Below are 16,915 nucleotides of genomic sequence, written 5' to 3' on the forward strand. Positions count from 1 at the left end.
AGTTGTTTTCTTCATGTTTCAGCCCATGCTGATGTTTTTGGCTTGACTGTGGTGGTTGCATTTTGTTTCTTCACTCTTTTCTCAGCTCACTTAATAAAGCCAATTAGAGCTACAAATTTACTTGGTTGAATTCTGTTTTTAAACGGATCCTTTTTTTTTTTAATTTTTATTTATTTATTTTTTACAGAGACAGAGAGTGAGTCAGAGAGAGGGATAGACAGGGACAGACAGACAGGAACGGAGAGAGATGAGAAGCATCAATCATTATTTTTTCATTGAGTGTTGCAACACCTTAGTTGTTCATTGATTGCTTTCTCATATGTGCCCTGACCGCGGGCCTTCAGCAGACCGAGTAACCCCTTGCTGGAGCCAGCGACCTTGGCTGGTGGGCTTTTCCTCAAACCAGATGAGCCCGCATTCAAGCTGGTGACCTCGGGGTCTTGAACCCGGGTCCTTGGCATCCCAGTCTGACGCTCTATCCACTGCACCACCACCTGGCTGGTCAGGCTCTTTTTTTTTTTTTGCAGTTGATCAGAGGCCTTTATTCTGGTCCCCACCACGCATTAAGCAACCTACACACACCCTTTTCTTTAAAATGGAAGACACCATAGAGAGAAACAAACAGGTGAGATCTCCATTTATTCTGGCTGAAGTGAAGATAGCACAGCCACGGTATGTGTGACTCTCCCAGGACTCTGTGCTTCAAAGCTGAGGCCTGGACAGGGCTGGCTGGAGGACGCAGGTGAAGGCGCTGGCGGAGGGGCTGGCTCAGCAATCCGGCCAAAGTGCCACCTTCCAGGAAACCGAATTTATCCGCAGCTTCCATTGCATTATCCAGATCTCTCCTCTGAAGGGTTTTCCTCTCTCCTGGTTGAGCACAGCAGTAGGCATCTCTTGCAACCGTCTCCACTTCACAAACAGTTCCGTGGCTCGTGCCAGAATGCGGATGGCTTTCTGCCCCCCGAGCGGGCGTCGCGTCGGGGTCTGCCTTAGCCACAGCCTTCCCTGGCGCCAGAGGCAGCCTGGAGAGAGCAGCCCCGGGCGCACCCGTGGGAGCTTGCTGCTCCTGCGGGGCCGCGGGGCGCGGCCTCCCCCCACTGCACCGCTCCTCCTCGCGGGGGCGTCCTGCTGCCAGGAGCCGCCGTAGCCACCGCCGCCGCCATCCTTCCGGGCCCGAGCGTGCTGCGCGCGGCCTTAACGACCCCTTCTAACAACCATCCGAGGTAGGGACTCGTGTTGTCCCGTTTCACCGGCAAGGGCCAGAGGCACAGAGGGAATCATCACCTGTCCAGCACCCAAGAGTGAAGAAGTGGTGGGACCGGGATTAGGACTCAGGTCGTAGGGCGCCACGACCTCAGCCCACGCATGCATCCATGTAAACATCCACTGTGCATTTCCGATGTGCAGGCCTTGAAGGTGGAGGAGGGACGGAGGGGGGGGGGGGCAGATGCAGGCGGCCAGGACCGCAGAGGGCGCGGGCTTCACAGCCTGCGCCCCCAGGGGCACGGGGATCCGGGGGATGCCTGGCTCCCTGGGAGAATCTGCTGACCCAGCTAGGCTGGCTGCTGGCAGCTTCCAGCAGTTGCTTGTTGTCTTCCCCACCGTGAATAAAACCTCGAATTTGCAAAAGCAGCCTCATGAATCCTGTGGAAGAAAGCCGGTAGAGCTGTTAGCTGCTCCCAACAGAACATTTGGGGGGTGACTCACGCTGAGTCCCAAGAGGCGAGTGGGGGTGGGGACGGACTTGTAGAGCAGGGAGACCCCGCAGCTGATGGTGGTCAAGCTGGGATGCTCCCTGGGGGTCCTGCTGTGGAGGGAGGTCTGGGGGCCCCAGGATCCCTCCCTGAGCAGGCCCGGCCCACATCCCCCTGAATTCCCCTGACTCCCCCCACCTGCTGCTCCCGTGGCCTCCAGCAAGCTACAGAGAGCAAGCCCAGAGGCACAGGAATCCTGTCGGGCAGGATTCCTTCTCCCCAGGACAGAGGGGCTGGGGGAGGAAGTCTGGGCTGCAGCCTCCCAGGACTTGGCAGGCCTTCCAAAGTCACCTCCCTCCTTCCCATGCATCCCCCTCTCCTGATTCTGCTCCTCCCCCTCTGCCGCCTTAAGATGGCAGTCTGAGAAGCTCTGGGGCAGGTCAAGGTCGCAGAGGGGCCCCACCTGAGTGGTTTCTCAGACTCAGGAGAGGTGAGAGGGCTAACCTTTCCTCCCTTGTCACTAAGACCTGGTGGGGACAGGGCTAGGGACATCCAGGCCGAAGATGGAAGGTGCCCCTAGGAGGAGTGAGAGACTGTCCCAGGGGTTAGGAGTCAAACTCTGGCTTGGGAAAATGGGGAGTGGGGATGGGCTGGGGCAGCCATGGCCCCCTGGGTGAGCAGAACCACGGGCTCCTGCCTGGCCTGGGGCTTAGCTTACCCATCGGCAGGGGGTCCATAGGTCCCACTGGTCCTTCTCCACAGAAAGGCCAGCCTGCAGACCCAGGGCTGACGGAGAGAGGAGCTCAGAGTGCAGTGTATGAATCAAGGTTTCCTGACCCCCAACCCAGAAGTTTCACCCCAAAGGGTGACTTCCCTCATAACTGCAATTATTTAAAAAATACATTGTATCACAAAGGTAATGCATGTGTTGCTGGTGAAAATGGAGTCCTGAGAAAAGCATTTCCGGGACCCAGGCAGGGGAGGTTGAAGTGCTGTGGTTAAGATTCACTGAGATAGAACCCTGGCCAGATTGCACGTTTGGCTAGCTAGCATCATCCTGATAAGCAAAGAGTGCCGGTTCGATCCCTGCTCAGGGCTCATACAGAAACAGATTGATGTTTCTCTCTCTCTCTCTTTCAAATCAATAAATAATCTTAAAAAAGGAGTCATTGGCCCTGGCCAGTTGGCTCAGCGGTAGAGCGTCGGCCTGGCGTGCGGGGGACCTGGGTTCGATTCCCGGCCAGGGCACATAGGAGAAGCGCCTATTTGCTTCTCCACCCCTCCCCCCTCCTTCCTCTCTGTCTCTCTCTTCCCCTCCCGCAGCCAAGGCTCCATTGGAGCAAAGATGGCCCGGGCGCTGGGGATGGCTCCTTGGCCTCTGCCCCAGGCGCTAGAGTGGCTCTGGTCACGGCAGAGCGACGCCCCGGAGGGGCAGAGCATCGCCCCCTGGTGGGCAGAGCGTTGCCCCTGGTGGGCGTGCCGGGTGGATCCCGGTCGGGCGCATGCGGGAGTCTGTCTGACTGTCTCTCCCCGTTTCCAGCTTCAGAAAAATACAAAAAAAAAAAAGGAGTTATTGGGATAGAAATAGAAGGCTGCCTTAGGTTCCTGGTGTTTTGTTTCTGTCTGTTCCGCTGTGGAAAACGTCCAGCCTTGTCTTCATCAAGTCCAGAAATAGGGCCAGTGTCCAGAAATTCCGTGCCCTGCCAAAGCTTAGTCCAGTCCGGTTCAGCCTTTGTCCCTGTCTGGCTAGCACTGTCCCTGTTTCCAGCGGCACTTCAGCCGGCCCTGCGTTATTGTGTCCAATTCGCGCCTGGAGAAGGCTCTTGGAGCCTGTGTGGTTGCTTAGCCCCAGGCTGCTGCAAGACCTGCGTGGCTGCTATGGAGGGAGAACCAGTGAGTGCACGAACCAACGCATGTTATGGCACCAGAAAGAGAGAGAGAGAGAGAGAGAGAGAGAGAGAGAGTGAGTTCACCTTTGTTAGGCTGATTATATTATTATCTTGGGCTTGGGAAGGACCAGGCACTTTTTCAAACTAAGTAATCAATTTTCCAATCCTTCCAGGCTGTTGTTGGGCCTGCCCCTGAACCAATCCATTTCCTAGATCTTTTTGTCCCTTATCCAATCCAATCCTTTCCCCAGGCTAGACAGACAGGCCTTCATGGATGCCATCTTGGCTCCTGTTGCACATGCCTCAGAGTAGAAGGACCTTCCCCCTGCGCCATCTTGGCTTCTACTGGGCACGCATCCTGCAGAGGAGTTTCCCCTTTATTGTTTTATTTCTCCCTCGGCCACCCTGGCTAATGACCAGTAACTATCCTCCCTACCTGCTTTGGGGATTAGGTTCTGAGGCTGGAGTCTGCAGTGGTCCCCTGGGGAGTTCGTGAAGCTGCAGCTTCCTAGGGAAGCAGGTATATTCTCCAATTCCCTGATTCCCTTCCTTCCCTTCCTTCAGTGATACTAACTCCCTATGCTAACATGTGTAGGGCACAGAACCACAGGATGGGTTTTCACCAGATTTGGACAGTGAATTTGGAAGGTCTGCTTTAAAACACAGGCCATGGGGACATAGGAAAAACACACTGGGGGTTGGGTGGAGGCCCTGGAGGGTGGCATTGCCCAGGGACTCCCACGAGGGATCCAGGAGGGCCTCATGTGCTCCTAAGGCCTCAGATTTAGATTTTTGCTGTCATCTCTAAATAAAGATAATCAGATTGTCACAGAGAGATACATGGTCAGGCTTGAAAAGATGTTCTTTTTTTTTTTTTTGTATTTTTTCTGAAGTTGGAAATGGGGAGGCAGTCAGACTCCCGCATGCACCTGACCGGGATCCACCCGGCATGCCCACCAGGTGGCAATGCTCTGCCCATCTGGGGCGTTGCTCTGTTGCAACCAGAGCCATTCTAGCGCCTGAGGCAGAGGCCACAGAGCCATCCTCAGCACCAGGGTCAACATTGCTCCAATGAAGCCTTAGCTGCGGGAGGAGAAGAGAGAGACAGAGAGGAAGGAGAGGGGGAGGGGTGGAGAAGCAGATGGGCGCCTCTCCTGTGTGCCCTGGCCGGGAATCGAACCCGGGACTTCTGCACGCCAGGCCAACACTCTACCACTGAGCCAACCGGCCAGGGCCTGAGAATTTTTTGTGTGTGTCAGAGATAAATAGAGGGACAGATAGGAACAAACAGGAAGGGAGAGAGATGAGAAGCATCAATTCTTCCTTGTGGTTCCTAAGTTGTTCATTGATCGCTTTCTTTTTTTTTCTCTCATATTTTATTTATTTATTTATTTATTTATTTATTTATTTACAGAGAGAGGAATAGACAGGGACAGACAGGAACGGAGAGATGAGAAGCATCAATCATTAGTTTTTCGTTACGCATTGCGACACCTTAGTTGTTCATTGATTGCTTTCCCTTATGTGCCTTGACCGTGGGCCTTCAGCAGACCGAGTAACCCCTTGCTTGAGCCAGTGACCTTGGGTCCAAGCTGGTGAGCTTTTTGCTCAAACCAGATGAGCCTGAGGTCAAGCTTTCACCCTCGGGGTCTCGAACCTGGGTCCTTGGCATCCCAGTCCAATGCTGTATCCACTGCGCCACCGCCTGGTCAGGCTTCATCGCTTTCTTATATGTACCTTGTTTGACCCGTTGGGCGGGAGGGGGTGTCTACAGCAGAGCAAATGACCCCTTGCTCAAGCCAGTGACCTTGGGCTCAAGCCAGAGACCATGGGGTCAAGTTCATGATCTCACACTCAAGCTAATAAGCTTGCACTCAAGCTGGATGAGCCCGGGCTCAAGCCGGCAACCTCGGAGCTTTGAACCTGGGTCCTCAGCATCCTAGTCCGACGCTCTATGCATTGTGCCACCGCCTGGTCAGGCCCTGTAGAGAATTTTTTTTTTTTTTTTGTATTTTTCTGAAGTTGGAAATGTGGAGGCAGTCAGACAGACTCCCGCATGTGCCCGACCGGGATCCACCCGGCATGCCCACCAGGGGGCGATGCTCTGCCCCTCTGGGGCACCGCTCTGCTGCAACCAGAGCCATTCTAGCACCTGAGGCAGAGGCCATGGAGCCATCTTCAGCGCCCAGGCCAACTTTGCTCCAATGGAGCCTTGGCTGCGGGAGGGGAAGAGAGAGACAGAGAGGAAGGAGAGGGGGAGGGATGGAGAAGCAGATGGGCGCCTCTCCTGTGTGCCCTGGCCGGAAATCGAACCCGGGACTCCTGCACGCCAGGCCGATGCTCTACCACTGAGCCAACCGGCCAGGGCCCTGTAGAGAATTTTTATGAGTTTATTTAAGCCAAACTGATGACAGTTGCCAGAAAGTAAAATATCCACGTATTGAGAAAATGCTGAAAATGGCAGTTTTACCCCTCACTATTTTTAAAAATTTCCCATTGATTTGAGAAAAAGAGAAAGAGAGAGAAGCATTAACTCGTTGTTACACTAGTTGTTGCATTTAACTGTATACTCATTGATTGCTTCTCGTACCTGCCCTGGCCAGGGATCAAAGTCATGACCTTGGTGCGCCCGGACGACGCTGTATCCACTGAACCACTCTGTCAGGGCCTTACTCCTTACTTTATACAACAGAATCACAGGGGAAGATGTAAGGGGTGACACAAAACTCACTGGTGAGCCTGACCAGGCAGTGGCGCAGTGGATAGAGCATCAGACTGGGATGCTGAGGATCCAGGTTTGAGACCCCGAGGTTGCCAGCTTGAGCGCGGGATCATCTGGTTTGAGCAAAAAGCTCACCAGCTTGGACCCAAGGTCGCTGGCTCAAGCAAGGGGTTACTCGGTCTGCTGAAGGCCCCCGGTCAAGGCACATATGAGAAAGCAATCAATGAACAACTACGTGTCGCAATGCACAACGAAAACTAATGATTGATGCTTCTCATATCTCTGTTCCTGTCTGTCTGCCCCTGTCTATCCCTCTCTCTGACTATCTCTCTGTCTCTTAAAAAAATAAAATTAAATAAAATTAAAAAAACACACACACCAAAAAAAACCCTCACTGGTGATAGATTAGGGAAGCAGGAGAAAGGAAAGGGGGAGATCTCTGGGATTAGATAAAAAAGTAAAAGGAATAGATAGTATAGTACCTCTTTTACATTTGTGGGTATAGAACAGTTAACAGTCAATGATTCACAGAATAACAATAACAATGAGGGGATTTGTGGTCTCCGCTCTGGTGGAGTGGTTGTGCCCTAAGGGTTCTGGAGGAAAAAAAGGGAAATTACCCTGACATTCCAAAGGTATGTTATTATCCTAGAGGCAAAAAGACAATGGACAGGCTCAGTTAAGGTACAGACTGACCTTCCCCCTGATCTGCCGTGGGGCAGTGGATAAAGCCTCCACCTGGAATGCTGAGGTCGCTGGTTCAAAACCCTGGGCTTGCCTGGTCAAGGCACATATGGGAGTTGATGCTTCCTGCTGCTCCTCCCTTTCTCTCTCTCTCTCTCCTCTCTAAAATGAATAAATAAAGAAATAATTTTTAAAAATAGCCTTGGGGGGGGGGGAAACTGACCTTCCTCAGAGAAGATAGGGCCTAGGACGGGACTATCTGCCATGACCTGCTTTTAGTTAGAAAGTTTTAATTACAGACCATCCCATGTGGTTAGTTCCGTCTCTGAGTTTGTAAGGCTGCCTTGCAGGCCTTCCCTGTGCGTGTCAGGGTTAGTACGGGGTCCCTTTTTCTTCAAGAAGAAACAGTTCTGCATTCCTAGCCTCTGGATTAATCCCCGATGGCTGGTGGTCTCAATACTGGACGGCACACGTGGTCATTCTTTCCGAAGTTCTTCATAGAGTTATCTCTAGGATTTATATAGATCACCAGGCATTGTTGTACAACTGAAAAATTCAAGTTTACTTTCTCTGGCTAGTTAAAGCAAGAATGGGAATCATTTCCTCATACCTCAGTGTATCTGATATAATGACTCCATGTTATTTCTTCATTTTTTTCCCCCCTCAAAGGTCACAGAATGGGTGGTTGAGCAAGCTCCAAACACAGGTGTTGATCGTTGATGTGGTGCTCAGGATCCCAGCAATGGGGGTGGGGGCAGGGCCTGGCCCACCCACCCACCAGACAGGAGGTGGGCCTGCAAGTCACCTGCTCTCGTGAAATCTTCTGGGCCCTAGGGCCCACCTGTGACCCCCCCCAAGGCACCGAGGCTTGGGTATAAGGTAGGAGGCGACCAAATAAGACTACATTCGGGACCAGAGACCTCCCGGAAGCTGCTGGGCCTGCTCGGTCTCTAGTGAGATCTTGGGGTGGGCCCCAGATCCCTGTCCCGCTGCTGGCAGGGCAGGGCTGTAACCCAATCTCTAGTACATAGGATTTCAGCCTGCCAGCTTCTCTGCACGCACATCAATATTTTAAGGCTCAGAACTGAAGTAGGGCGCCTGGTCCTGGGGGCAGCCTGGGAGGGGGCGGTAAGCACTGCCCAGCCAGGGCTCTGCTTCTCCACCCCTCTAGTGATCCCCCACTGAGTCAAGCATCTAGTGCTTCCTGGTGCAGAAGTACGGACTCCCTGCATTCAGAGGGAGGAGTCCTGGTGGGTCCCCGGGTTCCGCCCTACTAGCTGCCTTCTTTGAAGGCATGGTTTCAGCCCCTGGTGAGGTTCAACCTTCTCACCGGGGAGATGCCGTGCTAATTATACGCACCTCACTGCTGCTCAACATTCAGAGATGCTGGATGTGGGTAAAGTGCTGGGCACAGGGCCTCCTCCATCTAAGTGCTTGTCAGCCTGGGGGTTGGCAGACTCACAAAGCCCTTCTCTGAACAGGCCTTGCAGCTAGAGTTGGTGGCAGGGCTGGAGCCCGGGGGTGGACCCCTCTGAACCCTGATAGAGGTCCCTGGTCTGTCCAGTAGCCCTGGGGGTCTCCTTGGGCTAGGCTAAAGGAGCCAGTGAGCAGAAATGCCAGGGACTGGACAGGGACTTCCCAGCCTCTCCCTCCCTCCTCAGGCCCACCACCCACACTCTCTATGTCTGCTCTCGGAAATCAGCATCCATGAAAGAGCTTTTGGAAATTTTTTTCTTACATCCTAGAAGAAAAGGTTTGGTATGCAACACCCTGTCCCTAGTACTAGTACCTGCCACAGCACATTTCTCTCCAAGCCTCATTTATTTCCACCCAAATGCTGACATTCTGGTGATCAGAATGTACATTCCAGTTTAGATGATTTTCTTACACAACATTGCCTTCCTAGGCGAGTTGCTTCAAGTGTGTGCATTATTCATTACCGAATGCCAGTCACTGGCAGAGACGCGGTGCCAGGCAGTGCACTCATATAACAACGATACGGGGTACTTCCTGCTCACTGCAGGCTTAGCATATACTGTCTCATACAACCCTCACCACAGCCCCTGCCCTGGGGACTAGAATCTCCATGATACAGGCGAGGAAACTGAGGCACAGCCCAAAGTCATCCATACAGCAAATATTTGTGAGTGTCTACCAACCTCAGGGCCTGCTGGGCATGGTGGCAGGGAACAAGATCTGAGAAGTCCTCGTCTCCTGAAGGCTCCGCTCTGGGGGCGGGGACACAGACATCACCCAAGAGAGGGTTAGGGGAGAGGGTAAGGGTGGCGGCAGGGTGGGCAGCACTGTTGCCATTCTGGACTGGCGCGGGAGCCAGGCATGGCTGTTTTCCTGTCTAGTTGTGAATGAAAGGGGGGCAACACAGTAGACCCTTCAAGCTCAGGGGGCTACTGGGCTGGCCTGGCAAGCTCAAGGACCGGACGATGGTCTGATCACAAATTCCTAACTGGGCAGGCCATGGCAGGTAGTCACGTCCAAGCCTGTAGCCTCCATAGCCAAGGTTCCTCTCCATCCTAAGTGAGCCCTGCCCGTTGTTCTCCTGCGTCTAGGACAACACACCTTTGAACTGTCGGAGTCATGTTCTTTTCCAGACCCGGCAGGCACAGCCGCCTGCACCAGAGCACAGGGCTGCAGAAGCACAGCCCGGAGCTCCTCGCTGTTATCTTGTTGCCTGCGTGCCTCTATGTGCTGTCAGTGTTAGATGTTACCTGTCCTCTGTCTTGTATCCAATCTTAGAGATTTCCTTGCTTTGCTCTCTCCCACCCACTCATCCTACCACCGTGGATTTCTTGTAACCCTCCTCACATTTTCTGTGATTATAATGTATAAAATGAGCTGCAAAACTGCCCTTCTCTGGAGCATTTTCTCTATCTGTGGAGGTCTTGCTTCAGGCATGTCCTCAAAAATTTGCTCAAATCTTTTTTTTTTTTTTTTTAATTTATTGATTTTAGTGAGAGAGGGAGAGAGAAAGAGAGAGACAGGAACACCAATCCATTCCTGGATGTGCCCTGACCGGGAACTGAACCAGCAACCTCTGTGCTTTGGGAAAACTCTCTAACCTACTGAGCCATCAGGCCAGAGCAAAAGAAATTCTTAGTTTTCTATAGGGTTGGAAGTTCTTTTGTGGACACAATGCTGCCAAGCCCTATGGATGGCACTCGAGAAATGTGTGAAAAACGAATCCTTCCTACCAATTTCAACCTGGACATGTTTAACTTCTGATACACCAAGAATGTGGGCCTGGCATTTAGGTTATTTCCAAGTTTCTCCAGAGGTAGTGTGGAACAAGCAGTTTTCTGCATGGGGCTTTTTGCTTCCTAGGACTTCTCTACTTGAGAGAAAGCCTTGGGAATGGGGTTGCTAGCTTCAGAGTCCTAAGCATATGAATTGCTCCAAGTTTCTCATTTTGAGAAATGAGAACCTCTAGCACTTTGCCTGAGCACCTACTGTGTTCCAGGCCTTGCCCTCATTATACGTCCTCACAGATGACTGTGGAAAGTTGGTACTGTTATGCCCAATGCAGAGGTAAACAGCAGGAGGCTCTTGATTATCAGGTAAATGCCTTCTCAGGCTCTTGAAGCCCTGTTCAAACACAACCTAGGGAGGTACTCCCCCCCCCCCACTTCCATGGGCAAAATAAGTCTTTTCCCATGTAGACCCTATTATTTTAGCAAAGCTTCCTCCATCTCTGCCCTGGGGGGTTTGCCCCAGCTCTAGGGATGGCCCCTGACTTCAGTTTGACTGTAGGAGAGGGGAGTTTTGTATCCCTAATGGAAGCAGTCAGTGCTCTTTAAACAAAGGAGTCGGACACCTGCCTTGCCCCTCCCTTAGCCTCGGACTTCGGCCAAGGCACTCAGCCTCTGAGTCTCCACGTCTATTAAATGGAAGCAATAACAGATAAAACTTTCCAACATCTTTAATTAGGTAACCTCTTACTCCCGCAGGGAATTGCTGTCCAATAAAGGCTCCTGTGAGTTCTAACAGCCCAAACCTGCAGGCGTCAGAACAAGTTATTTCAAATGAGGGAGGCCCAACCCTAACTTCTAGTGCTCCTTCCCTCTGGCCAGATTTCTGTTATTCCTCTGAGATGACCAGGCTGGTGCCAGGGTGCAGAGAAAGGGGGGGCAGTGCACAGGCCCCACCTCCCTGCTGGCTGGTATTTTTAGACAAAGACCTTGGCTACCTTATCTAAATGGCCAGATCGGAGACCTTGACTTATCAGCTTTTCAAACATCCAGTGGGGTCCCTACCTCACCTCACTCCTAAAATGCCGGGGCGCTCCCGGCTCCGTCTAGTTCAACGTCCAGGTCCACATCCACGGCTGTCTAGTCAAAAGTCCCCTTTCATTATAATCCTTTTGTTCAACAGGAACACTTTCTTGTAGCAAGTTCAGCCAAGTACACACTATCTAAAAAGAGGTGTTTTGTGGTTTTGTTTTGTTTTTTGCTGGAGCAAACGGGGACATTTCTACAAAGAAGCCACTTCCTGCGCTAAATTTCCTAAGCAGCCCGAGAAATTCTTTGTCCCGGGCTCATATTCCATAAGACAGAATCTGTAATTTTTATATTCATCTGCGCTCCACTTAACTTCCAGAGAAGGTTGGAGTGGCGGGGTAGAAGAAGAGTGAGTGATGGAGACGCGGTGGTTTGTGACAAATGGGGGCAGGGGCCCCCCCGCTCCCCACCGCAGGAAAAGGTGCGTTAGTCACGGTCACGAGGCTGCCTCCTGCGTGGGGCCAGGAGGGGCGGCTGCCACAAAGCCAGCAGCACCATTGCACCCACCTTTGGCCAGTGTTCCAGGCGGCGGAGACGACCCACCCCGCTCGCCCCGAGCATCTAGGCCCGGCGTCCTCAGCATCACAGAGAGGGAAACTGAGGCTTCAGGAGGCCTCGGACGGGCTGGGCCCGCGGAGCCGCCTGGAATCAGTTCCTTCTTTTCCCCCTTTCGGGCCTCGATGTCTGACCCGGGTCTAGCATTCCCTCCGCTTGGGTTCGGAAGGGGCGTGGCCGCGCCGCGTACAGAGTTGAGCGGCGCAGGGGAATGTTTTAAAAAGACAGCCTCGGAGCCGTAGGGCTGGGTTCCCCGTTCCAAGGTCATGCGGCGAGAGAGGCCAGCCTTCCGGCTTCAGCTCCTTCCCTGCGCCCCGCCAGGCCCCGGCCTCTAACATCCTGGGGGTCCGAGGGGTCCCAGGCAAGTTTCGACGCCCAAAGCCACGCCCGAAGCCCGCCCCCCAGGCTCAGAAGCCGCCCTTACGCTTGCCCCCGCCCCCTCCAGGGACGCCCAAGTGTGCCCACCCTCCCTCGCTTCTCTCCATCACCACGACCCCCGCGGCCGGTTCGACGCCCCGCCCCCACGCCGGCCACGCCCCCCGCGGCCGCAGCGCCCGGGGCGGGGCCGGAGCCGCAGCCAATGGAGAGGTGGAGTGGAAAGGGCGTTGGCGGTTGTGACGCGCCGGGTTAGCCTGCGGCGACCAATCAGCGGCGAGCTCGAGGGCGGGCAGTGACGCGGGAGGCGCTCCTCGTGCGGCGGCGGCGGTATAGGAGCGAGCGCCGCGGCGAGCACGGCCAGCAGAGCGTCTCCGCCACCACGCGCAGCCTGCAGTCCGCGCGCCGCCGCCGCCTACCGGTGCCCACTCGGTGCGCTCCCCGCCGCCGCCGCCAGCCCCGGCCGGCCAATCCGCAAGCCGGAGAGTAGCCTCCCCACCCGGCCTCCCTGAGGGGGTCGCCCGGCCGGACCCTGAGCTTCGCCGTCTCGCGCTTCGGCCGCTCGCGCCTGCTGGGCCGCCTGCCCGACATGAAGACGAAGTTCTGCAACGGGGGCGAGGCGGAGCCCTCGCCGCTCGGGCTGCTGCTGAGCTGCGGCGGCGGAGGCGGCAGCGCGACCCCGGCGCCCGGCGTGGGGCAGCAGCGCGACGCCGCCAGCGACCTCGACCCCAAGCAGCTGGGCGGCCGGCAGCCGCCGCTCGCGCTGCCCCCTCCGCCGCCGCCCCCGCTGCCACTGCCCCCGGCGTCGCCGCCGCCGGCGGCGGCCGACGAGCAGCCCGAGCCCCGGACGCGGCGCAGGGCCTATCTGTGGTGCAAGGAGTTCCTGCCCGGCGCCTGGCGGAGCCTTCGCGAGGACCAGTTTCACATCAGTGTCATCAGGTCGGTGGCGGGCCGGGCGGGGGGGGACGTGGCCGGCCGCTAGCAGGTCAGGTGACGCCGGCGGGCGGGCGGGCGGGGGCGCGGGGCCGTCACGGCCACTTTTTCCCGAACGCTGGGGAAATCCAAGCCAAGTCTCGCGAAACAGGCCCCGCGGCTGCCCGAGACCTCCCAAATGGCAGGCTTTTGAGGGAAAAAAAAAAAGATTTTTTTTTTTTTTTTGGTTTCGTGGGAAAGCAGATCTCTTTTAAGAGGGAACAATACCGTCCGCTCACCGAGTACATTTTGTCCTGAAGCTTAAAATACGTCTAGAAAGTCCCTTTGCGGTGTAGGACCGTAAATGAAAGAAGGATGTTATGGTTGGCTTTGAAAAAAAAAAAGAAGAAAATCACTTGGTAACTTTTATTTCTAGTTCTTGAGTCTACGGTTTGATTTTTTTTTTCTTCCTTTTTTTGAAAGAGTCGTTTGTTGGTGGCGAAGGGGTAACGTTCACGCATTCCCCACCAGCCCTGTCCAGACCTGTTAGGTGGGTTACCAGCCAAAGTCAGGAGGCGTGGTGCCAGAAATAACTAGGGGTAAAGGACTAGAAAGAATGTGTTTCCCTTAAAAAAAATTGTTTTTTCTTTTAAACTTCTTTATTTATTTTAGAGAAGGGAGAAGGGTGGAGGGGGGAAAGTGAGGGAGGAGGAGGAAGCATCAACTCCCGATTGTGCCTTACGAGGCAAGCCCGGCGTTTCGAACCCGTGACCTCAGTGTTCCAGGTCCATACTTTATTCACTGCGCCACCACAGGTCGCTCTGTTCCTTTTATTTTAAGGTTAAAAGTTTTCAACCATAAATTTTATGTGTGTGTGTACTTATCCACACTTAGCCAGAAAACAATAAAGGCTCCCTTGATCTTTGTCTCCACTCTGTTCCCCTGGAAATAACCATTTAACGTTTAGCCTGCACTCTTCTATTCAGACCTTTAAAAGGGTTGTCTTTTTCTGTGTGTGTGTGAGTGACAGAGACAGGGAGAGGGACAGACAGGAAGGGAGAGAGATAAGAAGCATCATTTGTTTCTAGTGGCATCTTAGTTGTTCATTGATTGCTTTCTCATATGTGCCTTGATTGGGGGGGGGGCTTCAGCAGAGCGAGTGACCCCTTGCTCAAGCCAGCGACCTTGGACTTAAGGTGGTGAGCCTTGCTCAAACCAGGTGAGCTTGCGCTTAAGCTGGCGACCTTGGGGTTTCGAACCTGGGTTCTCCACATCCCAGTCTGATGCTCTATCCACTGTGCCACCACCTGTTCAGGGTCTTTCTTTCTTTCCATTCATTTCTTTCGTTGGAAAGTGTCAGACAGGAAGGGAGATGAGAAGCATCAATTCCTCATTGTGGCACCTTAGTTGTTGATTGATTGTTTTCTCATATGTGCCTTGACCAGGGGTGGGGTGGGGTAGGTGTGGGATCTATTGCAGAGCGGAAGACCCCTTGCTCAAGCCAGCGACCTCGGTGTTTTGAACCTGGGATCTTCCATTTCCCAGTCTGACAGTCTATCTGTTGCGCCACCGCCTGGTCAGGCTGCCAGTTTTCTTTTAAATGGCTGACCAGGTTGAGGGCAGTATCTAGCAACTGGCTGGCTGCCACTGATAATCCCCCAGCCCAATTTCAGTCATTTGATTCCTGCTCTGTGCTCGGTCTCTCCCCAGAGCTGCAAGTGCAGCAGAATGAACCGAGCTTCACTTCCTTTTGGGGCTCCTGGCCTCTTAGAGTTATGCTGGTGAGCAGTGGGTCCAAAGGCAGTTGTTGGTAGGAAGCAGAGAGAAAACCAGAGGTGTTTAGAGAAAATTTTCTTTGTCATTTCCATTTCTACTTGTTTGTTGCTCCTCTGTGGGAAAGTGATCGATTTTAATATATTACACCTACCCTGGCCAGATAACTCGCCTCATCCTGATACTTCAAGGTTGCAGGTTCAATCCCCCACCAGGGTACATGCAACAATCACCAATGAATTCATAAATAAGTGGAAAAACCAGCCTTGGCTGGTTGGCTCAGAGGTAGAGCGTCGGCCCAGCATGGGGAAGTCCCAGGTTCGATCCTTGGTCAGGGCACACAGGAGAAGCACCCATTTGCTTCTCCACCCTTCCTCTCTGTCTCTCTCTTCCCCTCCCGCAGCCAAGGCTCCATTGGAGCAAAGTTGGCCCTGACGCTGAGGACAGCTCCATGGCCTCTGCCTCAGGTACTAGAATGGTTTCCGTGGCAGCGGAGCAACACCCCAGATGGGCAGAGCATTGCCCTCTGGTGGGCATGCTGGGTGGATTCTGGTCAAGCGCATGTGGGAGTCTGACTGCCTCCCTGCTTCTGACTTTGGAAAAAGAAAAAAAAAGTGGAGAAACCAGTCGATGTGTCACTCTCTCCCTTTCTCTTTTCTTTAAAATCAGTCAATAAATTAAAAAAAATTATAGCCTTGGCTAGCTAGCTCGGTTGGTTAAAGCATCATCCTGATATGCAGAAGTTGCTTGTTCGATCCCCAGTCAGGGCATATGCAGAAATGGATGTTTCTGTTTCTGTATCTCTCTTTCTGTCTAAATAAATAAATTAATTACAAAAAATTATTGCAAGGTTATACAATACAAGGTTTAATACCTTTTAAAACTTTTTTCAGCCCTGACTGGTTGGTTCAGTGGATAGAGCATTGGCTCGGTGTATGGATGTCCCGGGTTTGATTCCCAGTTAGGGCACACAAAAGAAGCCACCATCTGTTTCTCTTTCTCTCCCTCTTTCCCTCCTGCAGCCAGTGACTTGATTGATTTGATCATTGGCCCAGGCCCTGAGGATAGCTTGGTTGGTTCTAGTGAGTCAGCCTCAGGCGCTAAAAATAGCTTGGTTTACTTTAGCATGGGCCCCAGATCCCTGTCCGGGCCCATGAGGCAGTCTATCTCATTATCTCCCCTCCTCTCAATTAAAAAAAATTATCTTTCATTTTGTATATTTTATTTTTTTATTTTTATTTTTTTAAATTATTTTTATTTATTTATTCATTTTAGAGAAGAGAGAGAGAGATAGATAGATAGAAAGAGAAGGGGGGAGGAGCAGGAAGCATCAACTCCCATATGTGCCTTGACCAGGCAAGCCCAGGGTTTTGAACCAGCAACCTCAGTGTTCCAGGTCGATGCTTGATCCACTGCGCCACCACAGGTCAGGCTCATTTTGTATATTAATTTTAGAGACATGAGTCAGGGAGATAGAAGCATTGATTTGTTCTATTTATTTATGCACTCATTGGTTGATTGTTGTATGTGCCCTGATGGGATCAGACCCACAACCTTGTTGTATCTGGATGATACTCTGAACCAACTGAGCTACCCAGTCAGGGCTGACCTTGTTATAATTGCTTATTAGTTCTAGGGATTTTTCTTTTTTTTGGTCTAGTCTCTTGGTTTTGCCCAGGTGGCACACTGATGCCCATGTTCTCCTTCCTGGTTCCTTCACAGCCTCACTACCCTCCATCAGCTGTCAGGGAATCTGTTGCCCAAGGATGGCCCATGTCTGTAGGTTTCCTTGAGCCCATTTTGCATCTACAACAAGATTGTAAACTCTGTGCCTTTCATAACATTTACATGTTTCCCTGTGCCTAGCACTCCTTTTGTTGAGTATCATAGTAGCCCAGGGGCTGAAGATGAAACAGTAAAGCTAAGACTGGGAGGCTGCCGTATGGTGGTACAGTGGATAGAGTGTTGAGTGGGATGCTGAGGACCCAGGCTTGCAACCCCGAGGTCTGCAGCTTGAGC

The 16,915-nt window shown here is 52.9% G+C and overlaps 1 protein-coding gene across 3 annotated transcripts in view; it reads left to right on the forward strand.

The window, feature by feature from the left end:
* Positions 1–12,547: 12,547 nt before the first annotated feature.
* The window catches only part of CHKA (choline kinase alpha), a 55,513-nt gene continuing 51,145 nt past the window's right edge, over positions 12,548–16,915 (forward strand). For 2 of the 3 annotated variants that reach the window (XM_066386503.1, XM_066386543.1), the window contains exon 1: positions 12,549–13,150. In XM_066386503.1, coding sequence (XP_066242600.1) covers positions 12,801–13,150 — 350 coding nt within the window. In that variant the 5' untranslated portion in view covers positions 12,549–12,800. Of the gene's footprint in view, positions 13,151–16,915 lie in introns of all 3 variants that reach the window. The other variant, XM_066386421.1, reaches the window with a different exon arrangement.

Source organism: Saccopteryx leptura, chromosome 1 (assembly GCF_036850995.1).
Source record: "Saccopteryx leptura isolate mSacLep1 chromosome 1, mSacLep1_pri_phased_curated, whole genome shotgun sequence".
NCBI lineage: Eukaryota > Metazoa > Chordata > Mammalia > Chiroptera > Emballonuridae > Saccopteryx > Saccopteryx leptura.